The 20511-nt window shown below is 35.4% G+C and overlaps 3 protein-coding genes across 5 annotated transcripts; 1 reads left to right on the top strand and 2 right to left on the bottom strand.

Moving 5' to 3' along the window:
• The first annotated feature begins 2434 nt into the window (after positions 1 to 2434).
• Positions 2435 to 5139, top strand: LOC107613029 (zinc finger A20 and AN1 domain-containing stress-associated protein 8). Of its 3 annotated transcripts, XM_016314857.3 has the most exons (3): positions 2435 to 2553; positions 2710 to 2805; positions 4188 to 5139. In XM_016314857.3, the coding sequence occupies exon 3, from the start codon at positions 4203 to 4205 to the stop codon at positions 4719 to 4721; it is 519 nt and encodes a 172-aa protein (XP_016170343.1). In that variant the 5' UTR covers positions 2435 to 2553; positions 2710 to 2805; positions 4188 to 4202; the 3' UTR covers positions 4722 to 5139. The 3 variants fall into 3 exon arrangements, with proteins under 3 accessions (XP_016170343.1, XP_016170344.1, XP_016170348.1); XM_016314858.3 differs by lacking the exon at positions 2710 to 2805 and having other exon boundaries at positions 2447 to 2553; XM_016314862.3 differs by lacking the exon at positions 2710 to 2805 and having other exon boundaries at positions 2475 to 2553; positions 4193 to 5139.
• A 222-nt stretch (positions 5140 to 5361) lies between these two features.
• Positions 5362 to 6318, bottom strand: LOC107614147 (MSF1-like family protein). The gene is made up of 2 exons (XM_088496267.1): positions 6182 to 6318; positions 5362 to 6089 (listed from the first exon to the last, which is right to left on the bottom strand). The coding sequence occupies exon 2, from the start codon at positions 6080 to 6082 to the stop codon at positions 5525 to 5527; it is 558 nt and encodes a 185-aa protein (XP_088352393.1). The 5' UTR covers positions 6083 to 6089; positions 6182 to 6318; the 3' UTR covers positions 5362 to 5524.
• An 11434-nt stretch (positions 6319 to 17752) lies between these two features.
• Positions 17753 to 20166, bottom strand: LOC107614146 (AP2-like ethylene-responsive transcription factor PLT2). Its single transcript, XM_016316372.3, has 7 exons — positions 20055 to 20166; positions 19565 to 19961; positions 19389 to 19471; positions 19240 to 19248; positions 19064 to 19152; positions 18846 to 18970; positions 17753 to 18754 (listed from the first exon to the last, which is right to left on the bottom strand). Exons 1-7 carry the CDS (start codon positions 20161 to 20163, stop codon positions 17884 to 17886), a joined length of 1683 nt encoding a protein of 560 aa, XP_016171858.1. The 5' UTR covers positions 20164 to 20166; the 3' UTR covers positions 17753 to 17883.
• Positions 20167 to 20511: the final 345 nt, after the last annotated feature.

The raw sequence follows: 20511 nt of genomic DNA, 5'->3' as shown, positions 1-20511 counted from the left end.
GGTGTTTTTTATATTTTTTTTGTTCCATCTAAGGGTGTGTATGGCCCGGCCCGATCCGAAGATCCGGTCCGGTCCCAAACACTTTAGGGACTAATTTGATGTGATTTCATCGGGTCTAGGGTCGGGTATGGGTCTCAAAAGTAGACTCGATCATTATTTCGGGTCGGGACCGGGCCAAAGCTCGGGTCACCCGAAATCAGCCCGGTGGCCCGGTCATCATACACAATTAATATTTTGTGTTATTAGTGATGGATGATGGCTATTATTATGTGAAATTTAAGTATTGTAAACCTTAATATTTTGTGTTATTAGTCATTATATATAAGACTATAAGTTAATATTTTATGTTTAAAATGCATAAGACTTTAGACTAATGCATAATCTTGTGTTATTTGTATTGATTTAAATATTTGGTGTTATTAGGCAATAGTAGTATTGATTATGGTTATACTTTAATTTTAGAGAAGAGTTAGTTCTTATTATATTTTTCTAAGTGAATTTTACCATGTCAAATAATGGTTGGAGTTTTGGAAATTTGGATATTTTTACATGCTAACTTACAAGAAGGTATCAAGGTAATATAATGTTAACGGCCCGGTTTTCACCCGGTTTTTACCCGGTATAATCGTGGCCCGAAAGTGTATAGGTTTCATCGGGTCTAGGGGTCGGGTTCGGGTCTAACAAATAGGCCCGGTATATATTTCGGGCCGGGTATGGGTCACATCAAACTCGGTTTCACCCGGTCCATGCACATCCCTAGTTCCATCTATGAAATAAATGGTAAAAAATTACACTTTATTCTTTAAAATAAAATTCAAAATTTAGAGAATCCAAATCCGATTGATTAAATTTCTTCTAGGCAAAGTTAGTTAGAATGTTGCAAGTTTTTGAGAAAAAGATAAAGTGAAGGTGCTTGACTCAGGCTACTCCTCTTAATACTCACAAAGGAATATGATCCAAATATTAGCTTGGAGAAGTGTTTTTTTTTTTTTTTTTGAAAGTTAGGAGTGAAATTCGAATTTGAGATCTTTAGGTGAAGATGAGAGATTATGTCATTTGAGTTAGGGGTATGTATGGTCTGGTCTGATTAGATCCGATCTCGAATATTTTAGGGGTTAATTTGGTATGATTTTATTGGGTCTATGGTCGGATAAGGGTCTCAAAAATAGATCCGGTCATTATTTCGGGTTGGGTCCGGCACATATCTCGGGTCACCCGAATCCGGTCCAGTGGCCCGGTCATCATGCACAATTAATATTTTGTGTTATTAGTGATGGATGATGGCTATTCTTATGTGAAATTTAAGTATTATAAACCTTAATATTTTGTGTTATTAGTCATTATAAGACTATAAATTAATATTTTATATTTAAAATGCATAACACTTTAGACTAATGCATAATATTGTGTTATTACTTATTTGTATTGATTTAAATATTTGGTGTTATTAGACAATATTAGTATTAATTGTGGTTATGCATTAATTTTAGAGAATGGTTGGTTCTTGTTATATTTTTCTAAGTAAATTTTACCATGTCAAATAATGGTTGGAGTCTTGGAAATTTGGATATTTTTACATGCTATTTTACAAGAAGATATCAAAGTAATGTAATGTTAACGGCTTGGTTTTTACCCGGTATAATCGTGACCTGAAAGTATTTAGGTTTTATCGGGTCTAAGGCCTAATTCAAGTCTAACAAATAGGCTCGGTATATATTTTAGGTCGGATTTGAGTCACATTAAACATGGTTTCATCCGACTCATGTACACCCCTAATTTGAGTTATAGCTTAAAAAAGTGCATGTACAATGAAAATAAAAAAAGTTATTCTAATATGATTATATTATAGTGATTATCATTACTATAGTGTTTTTAAAAATGTGATTAAATTAAAGCAACACTTTTTATTATTAAACAATATTTTTTAAAAAGTGTTATTTAAAAAAAAGTTATTACTAAAATATAAAAAAAATACAATTTTAATTTTAACGACATTTGCATAATTACTATAATATGATACTAAAATTCATCAATATAAAATACGTGAGATTTGGCTTTCATGTAAATGTGTCTAAACCCAAAGTGTTGTGGTAGATTTAGGTGATTAAGTTGTTAAAATTTGGTTTCACATAGAAAGCAAAATAATGAAAATATGATTACATCTTAAGAATATAAAAACTAGAAAAACAAATACAGGTGTTATGGCCATGATTAACCTTCCACCTCACCAAATCTTTCAATTAACGTAATGCGCACTTCACAAAATAATAACTGGACAGTGCTGCCCTTGCGCATCAGAAACAGAAATTGTGCTGAAGGGGTAATATTCCAAAGCTGGTAAAACCGTCATTAGGAACATGGGAAAGGACAAATTGGGAAATATACGAGGAACACGCGCACCCAATAATAAGCTTCCACGTCACCTCCAATCATCGTTGGCAAAGCCCTTTTAAATGCCAAAACACAGAGAAAGAGAGAGACTCACTCTCTCGCTCTTCTCCGTCCATCGGGCTTTGCTGTCTCTCTCTCCTCGTCGATCCCAAATCTGCTAGGGTTAGGGTTCTGTTACCTTGTCTTTTGATTTCGGTTTTTTTTTCCTGTTATTCTGTTCTATTGTTCGAGTATTAAGTATTAATTTGTGCGTCTGTGTGTTTGTGTTTTTTTTTTTTTTTGTTATTCTTTTAATTTGCTTCTATTTCATTTACCCAGGATATTTATTCGTTGCAATTCTGAGGCTTATAGATCGGCCTGAAGCTTTTGTTTCCGGAATTTTTTAAAAAATTGTTTGTTTTTCCTGGCAATCAGGTTAGATTATTCACCTTCTGGATGTTTCTTCTTTTTTTTTTTTCGTTTCTGTTTTATATTATATCACCTTTTTTAAGGAATCTAAGTTTTTGCTGGGTGAATTTTGGAAACACTAATCTGTACATGCAAATTTGTAGAAAGGGTAGAGATTTAGGGCCGTGTTCTGACATGTTGGCAAATTTTGCAATTAATTTTATTAAATTTTCGGTGTTTTTTGAATTGCGAGCTATGTCCCCTGATTGCTGCTACTATAATTAATACTTTAATGCTTTTTGGGCCTGCTTATTGTTTTATGCTGTGTCTTTAAGGAATTTTGTCAAACCGAACTTTTTTTCCTTTTGATTCTTCCATCCTCTTCTTTCTTTTTATCTTTTCGTCAACCTTCCTTCCTTTCTTATTGAATAAGAGGAGATAGATTGATGTAGTTTTTGCATTTAGCAGAGATGAATACTTTTCAAATGGTTTTGAATATCTTAAGTGATGGTTAAGTTCGAATCAGCTATAGATACTGTCATTTTAAATTTGCTTGATCTGGTAAATTTTGTGATCGAATGTATATTAAAGAGAGATTTGAGCTGATGATTCATATATCACATCACAGAAAAACGTATTCATTTTTATTAACTCATGATTAATTATTAAATGGGTCAACATCCTTAAGCTTGCTTTGTTATATGCTTATTAAAATGGAGTTCTGTAAAACTATTTTCCTGCTGTTTGCTGACTGCTATGCTTTTGTGCTACCGATGATGTTGTTTGATTGAACCAACTACCCATTGTGCATGATGCTACGAGTTTGGTCTATTGTTTGTCCTGATGTAGAGTTATGTCTTTTGTGCAACCCGAGTGTTCAAATTTATAAATTCATTAGCATTTTCACTTGTCTAGGGGTCAGGATGGTGCAATTGTTGCAAACTTTCCTTTTGAGGTTTTAAGGAAGACCATCTGTATAATAGCTTGTCTAAGTCACATTAGTTTACGAACCGCTTTTAATACATTTCTTATTTGAAGTATACTGGTTGATCCCTTTTTTCTGATGTTAAATTGCTTTCTAGTATGCTTGGCAAGTAAATTCACTTTATTGAATGGGAATGATCATCTTTCCTGTTCCAGAATTGGTTTCAAGTAGAAAATGAATGTATATATGCATGCATTAAGAGATGAACAAAGAACTATCTCTCTGTTCTCTCCTTGTTTAAGTGAATGCTCATTAGCTCAGGAGCTTGTGTTGGAAAATTTACCCGTAATTAATGAGACTGAGCTTATATTTATGCTGTATATTAATTGGCCAATTTGCATGTTTTGAGTAATGTAGATGTTTGGAAGCTAGTCATGATTTGATCTTTAATGATGTAAACTAAAAAAAGGAAAATTTGGTGCAGGAAAGCTGAAAAAAGATGGACCATGACAAGACTGGATGCCAAGCTCCCCCAGAAGGTCCTATATTATGCATTAACAACTGTGGATTTTTCGGGAGTCCGGCTACCATGAACATGTGTTCCAAGTGCCACAAGGACATGATGCTGAAACAGGAGCAGGCCAAGCTTGCAGCATCTTCCATAGGAAATCTTATGAATGGGTCATCAAGTAGCAGTGGAAATGAACCTGTTATTGCTGCCAATGTGGATATTCCAGTCAATTCAACAGAACCAAAAGCTATTTCCACGCAACCTTTATCTGCTTCAGTCTCAGAGGAGAGTGGTGAGGCAAAGCCCAAGGACGGTCCAAAACGTTGCAGCAGCTGCAATAAGAGGGTGGGTTTGACAGGATTTAATTGTCGATGTGGTAACCTTTTCTGTGCCGTACATCGCTACTCAGACAAGCATGACTGCCCGTATGATTACCGTACTGCTGCACGGGATGCTATAGCGAAAGCGAACCCAGTTGTGAAGGCCGAGAAGCTTGATAAGATCTAGGTTTGGTGTGTTGAGGTTTCATGCCCTGCGATGCTGTTATGCTGAATTTCATGATGAGATGTTCCGAGTTTCCTGCATATTTTTAGTGGTGTTCTTATTATATTGTTATGTGAGGGGGGACTTGGAGTTATAGGACATCTCTGCAGTTTGAAGGACTCTATTTCATGTGATTGGCGAAAATATATGCCCGAGTGTTTTTAAGTTCTTTAAATGTCTGCTGGTTTTGGTGGGTGTTGGTGGTGTTAGTACTTAGTAACACTGTAATGCGTCTACTTTGTTCCCTATCTCTGTAGTAGTACATGTCAGAATGGTATGTGCAATTTACAGATGATTTAAGGAGCATCCATGGATGTTCGGCTAGATTGTAAATTATTATTATTATGGTTTCATGCCTATCTATGAATTTCACGGTAACAAATGTATCCAGCTTAGTTGGAACCGTACTTTTCAACACTTGAATTATCAGCGTTAGAAGTTCGATATACAATATCTGTTTTGAGAATCAATGTTAGAATTTCGAATCAGGTGTAGATTTAATTGTAGTGTTGTATACAAGTGCGATAAGAGTTAAGAAACAGAAGTAAACCGTAATGTTGACGAGTTAAGGCAATGATAGGATCGAAATTTAAGCCATAAACCATAACAAAAAGGTCAGAGTCATTTATTTATCATTTCACATTGCTTCTTTGCCATGTCAAAGAAAGAGAGAACAAATCAACGCCATCTCTTGAAGGAGAAGGAAATAATGTAACAAACATGAGCAGCAGAATGATGTCGCAAAGTGCTAAATGGCAAATATAGAATCACAAGGAAAATCCACTAGATTCTGCTTCAAGATATTTACAAATTCTCTCCATAACCTCCTTACTCTTGCCACTATTCTGAAGGAACCTCTCGGCGCATCGCTGCTCCACCTTCTCCGCCATGGATGCGAGTGCCGAAAAAGGCTTGATCCGGATGGAAGTCTCCTGGCGACAGAGCGTCCATCCCGCAGGGTTATCCGGATGCGGATCGTAGCGAGTCATCTCTTGAACCTCTATGAACCTCTGGAGGCTGATGTTCTTGGAAATCAGTTGCATCGAACGAGATCGCGCATCCACAACCGTTGATTCCACGCAATGGCACATATCCTGACCAACAATCTTCCGCACAAACCACGGCCCCGGACAGTGCACCGTTATCGCCCTCGTGGTTCGAAGAATTCCATTGGAAGAGTCCAGGCTATGATTCAGCATGTCAACCTCTAGAATGTGCGACAAAATTCGCTTGTTCTCAGCGTCCGCGAACTTGCGCCACGATGCAGATGTTACCCTTTCCCACGGGTGCTTGTACACATATTCTTGTTTGTAGCCTGTCACCATTCTTCTCCTAAACCCCAAATCCAATCAAATTCACAATTTCCTCTTCCGATTTACCTAATAATTGATTAAAGCTTAAAACCAGAGGGTTCAGAAGCGTACCGTACCGAGCAAGAGAAGCGAATTGGATCTTAACAACACAACAGATTGAATTTTATACAAGTTGACAAGAATGAGTGGAAATTTCAGTTTTCAGAGGCAGATGCAGATGCACTGTTACTCTTTGTTTTCCATCCTACCTTTCTCCGCCCACAGTTTTCTGTTTTCCACAACACAACAGAAGAGATCACCCGGTCTGAATGCTCCACTTGCTTAGTGGGCTCGGCCCAACTACACCTTAGAGAGCCTGGCCCAACTTGTTTCATATGGTGGCTCATTAATGATGTCTAATTTACTAAAATAGATAATTAATTAATATTTAATAAATTTTAAATATTTTTTATTTTAAAAAACAATTTAAACAATTTAGATATCAAAATAAAAAACATCGTAGAATTTACTTTTTGAGTTTTAGGTCCAGTTTGGGTAAACAATTTAAATAAACTCTTTTAAAAAAAGAATTTAGGACTTTTATTAATAGCAGCTCATAAATAAGTTATTTTGTATTTAGATTTTTAGTTATAGAAATACTTATTTTAAAGTTGTGGCGTTTGGATAAATAACTCAAAAAATACACATTTTTTCACAAAAAATGGATATTAAAACAACGATGATAACAAATACTTTTCAATGTTGAATGTTGATTTTCTATAACCTAATCACTAAGATTACAATTGTTTAGGCAATTAATTTTTTATTTGCTCTCTTATTAGTTCCATTTTTTAGGTAAAAACTGATTCTTCTACTTCATCTTCACCCATAATGGTGTTCTTGTATGTGGTAAATAATAATAAAATTTTAATTCACAATAATCTTGATGACAATGCCAAAGAAATTATTGTATAGTTAGTGTTTGCTATTTTATTATGTATAATATGATAGGTAAAAGTAAAATAAATGTGAAATGTGTGTCAATGTATATTTGTTCACTACAACAAAAGCGGTTTCTGGAGTCGTTTAGCGGCGAAACGTTTTCGCGGCGGTTTAATGAAACGCCGGAAGATAGGGCGCAGGTAAATAGATAGCAGCGGTTTTAACTAATCGCTGGAATAACCGCCGCTAAATGTCTATCAATTTTGCGGCGGTTCTAAACCGCCGCCAAATTTTGGAAGAAGGAAAAATTTTAACAATGTCATGTTACCACCAAGCCAAATGTCTCTTCAATGTATATAGCGCTAATAATTATATATATCATATGAACACAATTGATTGCCACACAATTTTTTGTTGTATACTTTATATCTGATCATAGTTATTACAAGCACCTTATATATTGAGTAAAAATGCACAATTAAATCAAATGGAGGACCAAATTACACAATTCTACCAAATTGAAAAACATGATCAGGATCTCCCAAAAGCACATTCTTATGTGATTCGAATCAGTCTCATTCCAATTAGACAAACCAACACTAATTCGAATTAGTCCTATTCGAATTAGTAGTACTGCTTGTAATTCGATTTTTGTCGAACTTGAATTATACTTGCATGTAGTTTTAGGGTAGTTCGAATTAGGGTGATTCGAATTATGCACGCTAGGACGTTCCTAGTAATTCGAATGGGTCTGCTTCGAATTAATTTTGGACCATAGTAGATCGAATTAATTTACATCTATTTATATATGATCCAAGTGTATATAAAGAGTACAATAAATAGTACATTTAATAATATCCATCATAATGAATTCAATAAAGAGTACATTCAATCATAAATAAAAAATAATAATTATAAATATTTTTTATAAATTATTAAAAATCAAATATTTTCTAAAAATATTTTTTAAGATTTAGAATTTATTCTTTAATATTTAAAATTAGTGAAATATTTGCCAAAAATATTATATTTTGTTGGTCAGTTAGCATTATTAAATCTATTAACCACGATAATATGCAGATGATTGATTGATTTTCATATAAAAAATTTTTTATTCTATTTAGTATTTAATTTTGATAAAATATTAATTAAGTTTAAATTTAGTTATTATGAATTTTTATATCTAAGAACACAAGTTAAGATTGTTATTAAACAAATTTAATTTTTTATTTTAATAAATGCTCAACAAATTATTAAAATAAAAAAATTATAATTTAAAATTATAATTTTGGTAAAATTATAAAATTATGAATTTTTAATGACTTGTAGAAAATATATTTAATTATTATTTTTAATATTTTATAAAAAATATTTATAATTATTATTTTTAGAAAATGTTTGATTTTTAATTAGTTTAGAGTATGATTTTATTTTTTTCTTTTACATCCATGTTTGAATGCAAATTTAAATGCCAATAAAGTAAACAAGAAAATCTTATTGGTAAATTTGTTCACATGAGTTAACATATATAGCTTATTTAACTTGTGAATTTTTTTTTACGTAAAACGAATGTAGAAAAAGTGATACGAGTTTAAGTAACAATGATTTAAACATATGTAGCTTAAGATAGTAGTGTTTACTTAACTAGATTATACCCAAATGGTTATTATTAAAGAAAACATTGCAATATGTGATAATACGCATTTTGCGGTGGTTTAAACAAAACCGCCGCAAAATGTAAAACAATAACTCACCCGACGGTACATATAGCGACGGTTTTCGAAAAGACGCCGCTAAATGCAAGCCTGATCGAAATATAGTGGCGGTTCGAGAAAAACCGCCGCTAAATATTGTCCCCAACCAATAATCGCCACTGTATGTGCCGCAGGTTGCTGTTTTGCGGTGATTTTATAAAACCGCCGCAAAATTTCCGCCGCTAGCTGCCGGAATTGTTGTAGTGGTTGCTGTATTTTTTTTCTTCTATTAGAATTTCCTCCTCTTTTATTGGGGTCAAGAACTTGCTATAACTAACTATAAAAATAATAACAGCTATATAAAAATAAAATCACATAGAAAAAATAAAATAAAAAACGGAGATTTTACCACACACAATGTTAAATACAAATTTAATAATAAAAATAGAGTGGTAAAATGATTAAAAAAAACTGGAAGGAATATATGCAATAGGTGGTTCAGATGGAACATTGTTTTAAAATAGTGGTAGATGGTCAATATTTTCAACAGATAAATCATTACGTGAAAATGATGGTGGAAGGCCAATGCTTCTAGCATATGGAACCTTGGGTGAAAATGGTGGTGAGGGCCAGTATTTCCAGTATTTTTGTACAGAGCCAAGAATGAAAGTAGATTTTTTTTGTTTTGAGGTCATTTTGTTTTACAAAAATAATAGAATGACTTATCATTGAGGAGGAGAAGTCATATATTTCTACTTTTTCAAAAAGTTATAAATTAACTTTTCGGAAATTAAAAGTTCTTTTTAAAATAGTACCAAATACGCGTATTGTAACTTTTCATAATTCAAAAGTCATAAAAAGTAACTTCTGCTACTTTCAAACGGGCTCTTAATATTTTAGATTTATATTTATAAAAATACAATAATATTACTATATATACCATTTTAAACAGATCTATTATTTATTCAAATATATAGCATATTTTTTCTAATTTTCAATAAAATAAAATAGGGTAATGTTTTACACTCTTCAAGAATCACGTTATAACATTACACATGTGACATGTCTATCATTTTCAAGATAATTATTATCCATAGTTAAATTAAAGATTTCGTGGCAGAATATTGGATATCACTCGCTCCTTATCATAAGAAAGCTAAGTAATCAAATACAAATATGGCTAACATCAGTTGTTGAAGTAATATATATTTAATTTACTGCAACTTTAACCATCTTAATTTTATCTTGTTCATATATGTTACTTTATATTTATTCTATTAGTTAGAATTTATTAATATAAACTATTATTTTTCTTCGTATAGAAAATTATTTGTAGTAGATTTGATTGCACATATTGGATTGTATAGTTAGTTAGAGCAGCTATAGTATTCTGTTAGAAGTAGTGTTTGTATAAATAGCAAATTATAGCTTTTTATTCTTTGAGTCTCATCATTATACAAGTTCAATTCTCAATTCCTTCTTGACTTCTCTGTTTTTATTCTTCTCCATGCTCACATACAAATTTAACATGGTGCGGTAAGCGTGGATGGAGGAACGTTGAGATCCTGATTGAAGGATGAGAAACTTGCTCTCTAATTCAGAATTCGTTGACGTGATTAGAGAAGGATGATGAGTCCAGCTTCACGGTTGAAGCGCTCGTTCGCTGTTCTTGGCTCGTGAATTTTTTTTCCCCTTTTCCTTCGTTTGATTTGAACTCACGCAATTTCTTCTCCCTTTTCTTCATACCTATTTGAAATCTCATCATCCGCTCTTCTTCTTCATCTATTTCTTTTCTTCTTCTTTCTTGAACTCACACCATAGAGTTTGATGAGAGCTTTGTTATCTAACTGTCTTCCCGTTAAGGAGAGATAACGAATTTCCGATCAACGAGATCAAGAGAGAAAGATTACAACCGCTTCTGGTATCTTCGCAGCAATGGAAGGAAAATCAAATTCAAGTGAAGGATCCACAGGAGGTGGTCCTACGATGGACATGCAGCAATTCACAGCGTTCTTTAGTCAAGTGGCACAGATCCAAAGCCATATCAACAAGACAAATTCGAATCAAGATATCTCAAGCCTCTATTACATACTTCCTTCTGAAAATCCAGGTATACCTATTACCAATGTAATCTTTACTGGTTCAAATTACAGTGCGTGGAGCAAAGCTATGACTAATGCTCTTACATCCAAAAATAAAATTGAATTTATTGATGGCACTATCCTGAAACCTGAGAAAATTGATCCTAATTTCAAGGCATGGCAACGATGCAATACCTATGTAGTTGCTTAGATTAACCTTTTCCTTAGTCCAGAAATTTATCAGAGTGTTCTTTGGAACAACATAGGTTACGAATTACGGAATGACCTTAAGCATCGCTACTATCAGGGTGATAGGTTTCGAGTAGCTGAATTGAATGAGGAGATTTATGAGTAAATACCCATAGTAGTCTCTGAGATTCACGCAATTACTCATAGTAATACCTAAGATCCCGATTTTCCTATTGTAGTCCTCCAGATAGAGCTCCGAGCACTCAAACTAGTCCCTGACCATATTTCAAGTGATGACTCATCATCGGAGCGCTGACGTGGCCTCGGATTGCCACGCTGGAGGGCTCCAAACGGCTAGCTGAGCTGGCTAAGTTCCAATTTTTATCCATATTGGTCCCTCCTAGTATTGGGACTGGATTTGCAAGAAGTATTGGGTACAACCTTAGGGATAGGAGCAACTATGAGTGCATGAGTCTGTGTAAGTGGGAGACTCACATCAGTATCTGTACCTGCATTACACCCCTCTCCACCATGATCATCCAAGTACACAAATGTGTTATCTCCCTTTAACACCTCCGGCATTGACACTGTATGCTCGAAATATATATCAATCAATCCCTCATTTGTCCTAGCACAATTCACCATCTCTCTTATCTCTTTGTCACTGTTTACATTTCTTAATCCATTATCCAAGCCTTTTCCAGGAACATGCCACCAGCACTGTTTTATGTCATTGTACCCAAGCTCCTTATGGTAGTTTCGTATATAGAAGACATCTAGAGTATCAGTGTCTAGATAACCTAAACAGGCCTTGTTGTCCGGAGAATATATCATAATCCCTTCTGTATTTTTTTGGAAGTCACCCCCATGATGAAACATGATATCTAACTTCTCCTCCATCTGCAAGAAATTTAAAATTTTTACAATATACAGGGAGAATTTGAAAGCTTACTCATGCATTAAAAAGGAAAAATAATCACCACAAGAAAACATACTTTTCCAAACATCCATACATCTCCCTGTTTCATCCCTGTTTCATTCGGGTATTACAGCAACCCCACAAATCCAGCCAAGATTCAAACTCTAGACACTACAATGCCACAAAAACTCCAGAACCTCACACTGATCAATGCTATCATCAACCAACACTGTATTCAAAATGCAAAGTAAAAAAAAAGAAGGTTACCTTGAATCCGATCACAACGTCAGAACCTCATGTTTGTGGTGAAGGAAGGGAAGGGAAGAGCGATAACAACTTCTGATCAGATGACTTCTTCTCTCAAATTTTCGTAAACCCAGCAAATATAACCCTACGGCTATGCCATTGATGGGGAGATGAAGAAGAAGTCAGAGGGTGGAAGAAGAAGAGACGAAGTGTTTGTGTTGGGGGAGAAAACTATTTTTCATAATAAGTAATAACTATACGGCGTTGTTTTTGGCTTTCAAGGGCGCCAAACCCAAAACGACGTCGTTTTGGACACGTCCCAAGTGGCAATCCGAGGCCACGTCAGTGCTCCGGTGATGAGTCAACACCTAAAATATGGCTAGGGACTAGTTTGAGTGCTCGGAGCTCTATTTGGAGGACTACAATAAGAAAATCGGGATCTTAGGGATTACTATGAGTAATTGCGTGAATCTCAGGGACTACTATGGGTATTTACTCTGAGATTTATGCATTAAAACAAGGGGATTTGTCTGTTACAGCTTATTTTGCCAAACTAAAAAATCTTTGGGAAGAGATTGATGATTTTAAAAGTATACCTGGTTGCGATTGTGTTAAATGTGAATGTGGCTTAGGCATTGTTAGGCAACACAGGGAAGAGGACAGAGTCACCAAGTTTTTGCGTAGTCTTGGAGAGCAACATTTTACTGTTAAGTCATAGGTTATGTTAATGGATGATTTGCCTAGTGTGAATAGAATTCTGTCAATGATCACTCAGCAAGAAAGGCAGCTGTTCAGCTTTGATAATGCCTTAGATGCTAAGATTCTGGTAGCCTCTTCTCAGCCTGACAACAAAGATAGAAATCCATCTAAAAAGGGGCAAAATCGCATCAAATTGCAGTGCACTCATTGTGGAAAATCAGGACACATTGTGGATAACTGCTATAAGAAGCATGGTTATCCACCTAACTTCAAACCCCAGTTTGAGAAAAAAGTCTCCTGTCCTCAATTGTATAACTGCAGCAGACAATCCTGAAGATGAAAATGACGACTTCAGTGTTCCACAATTGGTTAGAGGTGAACCAACCATTAATGAATTCACTCCAGAGCAACAAGAAGCTCTTTTAGCCCTGCTCAGCAAATAAGATGTGCCTCATTCTAATAGTATCAACCAGATTTCAGCCAAAGCAAATCCTTCTCCTTATACAGGTAGAATGGTAAACATTTTACAATTTGATTCTCATGTCAAAGCTCTAAATATTTCAATCAATAAACATAAGCCATGGGTACTTGACACTGGAGCTACTGACCATGTATCATACACCCTGGCAGATTTTCAAAATTACTTCAAAGTTGATCCAATTATTGTCAAATTACCTAATGGAGCACTCACTACTAGCTGCATCATGGGTACCATTATGTTTTCTGACAATCTTTTTCTCACTAAAGCATTGTTTATTCCCACTTTTAACTTCAAACTCATATTAGTTTCGAAATTTACTGCATCTTTACATTGCAAAATGAGTTTTACTGACAAGGCTTGTGAGATACAGGATCTGTACACTTTGAAGATGATTGGTGCAGTTAGCAATGTTGATGGTTTGTACATTCTGCACAAAGAAGTCAAAGCTCTCCCTCACATCACAGCAACTTCCCGCAGCCAATTTTCTCAGTCTTTATGGCATATTAGGTTAGGGCATCCATCTCATGATAGGCTTGTTTCATTGAAAAGAATTTTGAGTTTATTGATTGTACAAAACATACAGAACCGTGTCATTCTTGCCATCTTGGCAAACAAAAGCGATTACCCTTTTCTGTTAGTTCTAATACTGCAGCTAATGTACTTGACCTCATTCATGTTGATATTTGGGGACCTGTTTTTGTTCCCTCCTTTACTGGGAAGCGTTATTTTCTTACTATAGTGGATGATTGTTCTCGATTTACTTGGATTTTGTTCATGAAAACTAAAGCTGAGGCTTCTTCATTGGTTAAAGATTTTGTCATTTTTGCTAAAACCCAATTTGATGCAGTGGTTAAAACAATTCGCACAGATAATGGACCTGAGTTTTTAATGCCTGCTTTCTATAGCTCTAATGGCATATCTCACCAAAGAACTTGTGTGGAAACTCCACAGCAGAATGGCATTGTTGAGCGCAAGCATCAACACATTCTTGCTATGGCTAGAACTCTCTTGTTTCATGCTCATTTACCAAAATCTTTTTGGAATTACAGTGTTGGATATGCGGTCTATTTAATTAATCGACTGCCAACACCCTTTTTACAAAACAAGTCTCCATATCAAGTTCTTTATAAGACTTTGCCAAATCTTTCCCTTCTCAGAGTCTTTGGTTGTTTAGCATATGCTGGCAGCCTTGCACGATAACGAGGCAAGCTGGATCTAAGAGCAAGAAAGTGTTTACATCTTAGATTCAGGGAGGGCACAAAGGGATACCTGCTCTTTGACTTGCAAACTCGAGAGATTTTCTTATCTCGGGATGTCCAATTTTATGAGAATTGTTTTTATTACTGTCACTCCACTAATGCCAACAATGACAATTTTTCAGCTTCCTCTCATTCATCTCATGTTGCATCTCATCCTTTTGATTATGAATTTTTGGAAGGGAGTCAGATACAAGTTTTAAACACTGATGATGCAGCCACTCAACCAAGCTTGCATCACCCAAATCTCAGCCAGCAGGAAGATAATGCTTCCTCTGAATTAAATGAAACTGATGAAATTCTCCCATATCCTAAAATTCATGATCATTTGGAAACCACATCTGCATTACATAAAGGATTTTCAAATCATAATTATGCTGCTCTGCCTGAATCCTCCATTATGCCTGAAGTTGCTGATGTAAGGAGATCAACTAGGCAAACAAAACCACCTGCATACTTGCAGGACTATGAGTGTCAAACCATCAACACTGTTTCACCCTCATCGCAGCTTACTACTCAAAGGTATCCTCTCTCTAATGTCTTGTCTTATACTAGGATTTTTCCCATGCATTTTGCATTTTCTGTTGCTATTCAAAATTTAGAGCCTAAAACCTATGAGGATGCAATCACTCAAACTTGTTGCTGAAGTGACTGCCTTGGAAGAAAACAAAACATGGAAGCTAACTTCTTTACCAATTGGAAAGAGAGCAATTGGATGTAAATGGGTCTTTCGTACCAAATACCACCCAAATGGTACAGTGGAGAGGCACAAGGCAAGACTTGTTGCCAAAGGATTCACACAAGTGGCTGGTGTTGACTATCGAGATACCTTCAGTCCTGTAGTAAAGCTAGGGACTTTGAGAGTGGTACTTGCTGTTGCAGCAATAAAAGGGTGTCACCTTGAACAAATTGATGTCAACACAGCATTTTTACATGGTAAACTTGATGAGGAGGTCTATATGAAGGTGCCTCCAGGTTTAGAAGCCTCGCCTGGTCAAGTTTGCAAGCTTGAAAAGTCCTTGTATGGATTGAAACAAGCGAGTAGGCAGTGGAATTGCAAGCTCAAATCTGTTTTACTCGAGCTAAAATTCATTCAATGTAAATCAAATTACAGCCTCTTCACCAAGACTACTTCACTTGGATTCACAGCAATTCTCGTGTATGTCGATGATTTAGTATTGGCAGGTGATGATCTAAATGAAATTAACTCAGTTAAAGATGTTCTTCATGAGAGATTTCGGATCAAAGACATGGGAGACTTGAAGTACTTCCTTGGTCTAGAAGTGGCAAGATCCAAGACAGGAATTGCTTTGTACCAGAGAAAATATGTTCTTGATTTACCCAAGGAAACAGGATTTGAAGGGTGCAAACTTGCCACCACTCCCATTGATTATGGAGCAAAGCTCAGTAAAATTGATGGAAAATTGCTCACTGATTCTAGTCAGTATAGAAGAATTGTGGGTAAGCTCTTATATCTAGCAAATACTAGGCCTGATATAAGCTATGCCATTGGGAAGCTAAGCCAGTTTTTGGACTGCGCCACTACTGAGCATTTGAAGGCGGCACATAGAGTGCTGCGTTATGTAAAAGGTTCCCCTGCTGCAGGCCTTTTCTTCTCTGCAGAATATGATTTGTAACTTACTGGTTTCTCTGACTCTGACTGAGCTAGTTGTGTTGACTCTTGAAAATCCATCTCGGCATATTGTTTTTATTTGGGACCATCATTGGTTACTTGGAAGAGTAAGAAACAGCTTACAGTTGCAGCCTCCTCCTCAGAAGCAGAGTATAGAGCTTTAGCTTTGGCCACCAGAGAAGCCCAATGGCTGAGCTATGTTCTTCAAGATCTTGGTGTTCCAATCACAAAGCCTATTAATTTATACTGTGATAGCAATTCAACTATTTACATTGCAACTAATCCTGTGTTTCATGAACGTACCAAGCATATCGAAGTTGATTGCCATATAGTCCGTGACAAATTGTAAGAAAAGTTGATTCATCTTCTTCCCATTTCCACCAATAATCAAGCTGCCGATATTCTCACTAAACCTCTTGCTCATGGACCTTTCAATGCAGGTTATTCTAAGCTTGGATTGTTGGATCTCTTTTCTTCCAATGCTCCAAGCTTACAGGAGGGTGTTACTTGATATTTATTCTATTAGTTAGAATTTGTTAATATAAGCTATTATTTCTCTTTGTATAGAAAGTTGTTAGTAGTAAGTTTAATTGCACATGCTGAGTTGTATAGTTAGTTAGAGCACCTATAACATTCTGTTAGAAGTAGTGTTTGTATAAATAGCAAATTATAGCTTTATATTCTGAGTCTTATCATTATACAAGTTCAATTCTCAATTCCTTCTTGACTTCTCTGATTTTGTTCTTCTCCATACTCACATGCAAATTTAACAATATATAACACGATTGTGTTGATCAATAAAAAGAAAAAAAAATTTGACGAAAATTATGTTCGAAATATAAAAACCAACTCATGTCAGATGATACTTAATTGAATTATTTATATCAGGAATGATCATAGAATCACTCCATATATGTGAGTATGGACATAACATGAGTAATCCATGCATATCCACAAAATAAACTAACATCCTATTCCTATGTATTAAAACCTCATGTGATCATAATGTTCTAAATGATATATGGAGGAGCTAAGCAGTTCTATTTTTCTTTTTTTTTTAAATAAAAACTAATGTGGGTTTGGCACCAGTCAAGAACTCATATTCAAGCCTAAAGGGATAGAAATAAAAAGCTTATAATAAGATATACATATATCAAGAACAGAAATAAAATATGAAAGAACCTAGAAAAAGGTAATACCTTAGCTTAGCTTAGCTTAATTAATCTCATTCAATCACATGCAAATAACATTGTCAAATAAAATAAAAGGTATTAGAAGTTGTAGATTTTGATAGATAACAAGAAAATTGAGCTGTCTGCATACAAAATTTGGGTTTAAATTACAGACCCATAATAAAGTTAAATATCGGTGAATATATATAAGCATAGAATAGGATAATAGGATATTATATGATCTGAGATATGATATATCATATCAGCATGCATGCATGATCATCGATCATCGATCATCAATCAGTAGCAGACAAAACTCCTCCTATTTGGCCTTTACCTTAATCCACTTGTCACCATAATACCATAATTAAAAAGAAGAAAAAAGACAATGAGAAAGATTACAAGAAAAATTAGAAAATTAATTAAAAGGTTAGGTAGCTAATAATAGGCTAGGGTGTGGTGTTTTGTGTTGTGTTGTGTTGAGTCCCTCTCTTTTTCCCTCAAAGGCTTCCACTCATTCATTCATTCATTCCACATTGTGAAGACACCACCGCCGTTTGAACCGTGCATGGTGTCTGCCGCCGGCGACCAGCCGCCGTATCCCGCGGAAGGCATGTCATAATCAACCTTCACAAGAGCAAGCTCCTCCGCTGATCCCACTGCTGTGGCATTGCTCGATGAGGAGTTATTATTAGAACCCATTCCAATCCCAATCATATTATTAGTGTTATGATGATGATGATGGTAACCTCCTCCGCCATTCCCATTGTTATGGTCCATGAATCCCTGAAGGTAGCTGCTGTAAAATTGAGCATTATTATTATTGTATGAAGACGAAGAAGAAGAAGAAGTAGTTTGATGCTGTTGATGATGGAGCTGAAGCTGCGTTTGGAGATAAGAATTAGTATGATGAAACGAAGAAGAAGCAGGATCAGTGTTGTAATGTTGTGATATGTCATGGTTCTGTAACGTTAACAATGGTTGATGATGATGATGATGATCGAAGTGGTGCTGCGGCATTAAAGGATAAGCTGTTGCTTGCTGCAAAAATCTGGTGGCGGTTGTGTTTGATGAAGAAGATCCGTATGGAAAGGTGGATCCCAATGCTATGATATCATCTCTATTAGTCTTTCTAGAAGATTCTAGAGCCTGAGCTTCCTTTAAGCGTTTTGCAGCACCTCCTCCAATGGGAAGTGTGTTGCTTTCAAGAATGGCTTTCACATCGTAGCGACTCATGTCGAAGTTTGTAACTGCATTTAGACCTCTGAACTTTATGGCTGCAATGTCATAAGCTTCTGCAGCTTCTTCTTCCGTACTGAAAGTTCCCAAGTACAGATCTTTGTTTCCCGCTACTCTTCCTATCCTTGCTTGCCATCTTCCATGTTGATGATGCCTTCATTATTATTAATTAACATTAACTCATTAAACTCATTCGTTATTTATTCATAGTTGAGAGTTGTTAAATGATTTGACAGTGTTCGTACCTTGTGACTCCACGATACATTGATGCTCCCCTTGAGAATCCACTGCTCTTCCTTCTAATGGCTGCTACGAATTCCTGTCTTGTCATGTGCTTCATGTCTTCCAACTCTTTCTCGTAGTTACTCATCTGAATGTAGGGTTATTATTATATATAAACAATAACAACACTATAATTAACCGCTTAATTAATCTTAATTGGAATAATTTCTTCAAATCTTACGGGAAAGTTGGTAGTGGTGGAAGTTCCCCAGTACTTAAGTGCGGCTAAATCATAAGCCCTTGCTGCTTTCTCTTCTTTGTCATATCCACCTACACTTCACTTTATCATTTCTCTATCTCCGGTAATGAAAAATAGATCGAAAGAAAATTGAAAACACAAGCAACGAACACACTTACCCAAATACACTGATGATCCATGATGTAATTAAATTAAGCATGACAACATAAAAAAAAAAAAGGAAAGAGGTGTTAGCAATGCAAGAGACCTAGATATATAGAAGAGAAGCTTTAATTAATTTAATTAATTAATTAATTAATTTAATTACCTTGGCGACCTTTTCTTGATTGACCCTCCCTTCTACAACTATTATCCCATAGATGAGCTTCATACCTTCCAGTCCACCTATGTCTAATATAATATAATAAATAAGTAACTAATTAGAAGTTAGAAATTAAAGTATTGTTTGAAAGTGATTATTGAATATTGATTATTGTGTAGCACCTTGTTACACCACGATAAATAGAAGTTCTCTGACCAAAGGTATCCAAAGCTCTTCTCGGGGCAGCAGCTGAAGCTTCAACGATGGCAGTGGCACAAGTGGTGTCGGAAGTAGTGGAGTCCTTGTTGGCAGTAGCCATGGAGAGTGTGAGTGACTGATGAAGATTACTACTACTGTTATTGTTGTTACTGTCTTCTTGTTGTTGGTAGTCATAGCTGCTATTATTAGAAAGAACTTGCAGAGGCAAAAGGGTTGTGTTTGCGTTGAACAAGTAATCCGAGTCATCATCCAAGCCTGCAAGATCTGACTCATTCTCAGACTTGTTACTCACACCAAGAAAATCTGCTACCTTCGGAACTTGACTACTGCTGCTGCTCTCATTGTTTATCAGATTCCAATCTGTATTTAGTGTATACAATCACATACATAATCATGTTTATATATATCATCACCTCACATAAAACAAAACAAAACAAAACAAAAAAATAGTACCATGATTTTGAAAGGAGTTATCGATGTTGTCATTCACCAATGTTCCCAGAGGTGGTAGTGATGAATGAGTTGGAGAGAGTGGGAATGATAGCCAGTTGTTTGAATTCATTGTTCAAAGATCAGAATAGAAGAATAGTTATAGGGTTATTACCAATAATATATAGTGTAAGAAAATAAATAAAACTGGGTAGGGTTTAAAGGAGTATATATAGTGAAGTGATGAGGATTGAAGTTTCAGGCTTTTAAGAGAGAAGAGGAAGGGGTGGTGAAGAGAAAAGGGAAAACATTAAGTGAGCCACACAATATATATTTAAAGTCACCATGGATACATTGCATTACATACATGATCTCTTCCGTTTTCTCTTATTTACATTAAATTTGAATTATTAGAACTATTAATAAATGAATGAACTTGGATGTGACCGTCTTACCCCTTTTGTAGAGACGCAACTCTTTC

This window comes from Arachis ipaensis, chromosome B8 (assembly GCF_059453495.1).
Source record: "Arachis ipaensis isolate K30076 ecotype BB chromosome B8, ASM5945349v1, whole genome shotgun sequence".
NCBI lineage: Eukaryota > Viridiplantae > Streptophyta > Magnoliopsida > Fabales > Fabaceae > Arachis > Arachis ipaensis.
This window is presented reverse-complemented; position numbering and strand designations above follow the sequence as displayed.

Coding starts and splice junctions, on each gene's coding strand:
- LOC107613029 (XM_016314857.3), top strand. CDS start 4,203: ATGGACCATGACAAGACTGGATGCCAAGCTCCCCCAGAAGGTCCTATA.
- LOC107614146 (XM_016316372.3), bottom strand. CDS start 20,163: ATGAATTCAAACAACTGGCTATCATTCCCACTCTCTCCAACTCATTCA. Junction 19,472..19,564: donor ATTTATCGTGGTGTAACAAG/GTGCTACACAAT, acceptor ATATTATATTAG/ACATAGGTGGACTGGAAGGT. Junction 18,755..18,845: donor ATGTATCGTGGAGTCACAAG/GTACGAACACTG, acceptor ATAATAATGAAG/GCATCATCAACATGGAAGAT.
- LOC107614147 (XM_088496267.1), bottom strand. CDS start 6,082: ATGGTGACAGGCTACAAACAAGAATATGTGTACAAGCACCCGTGGGAA.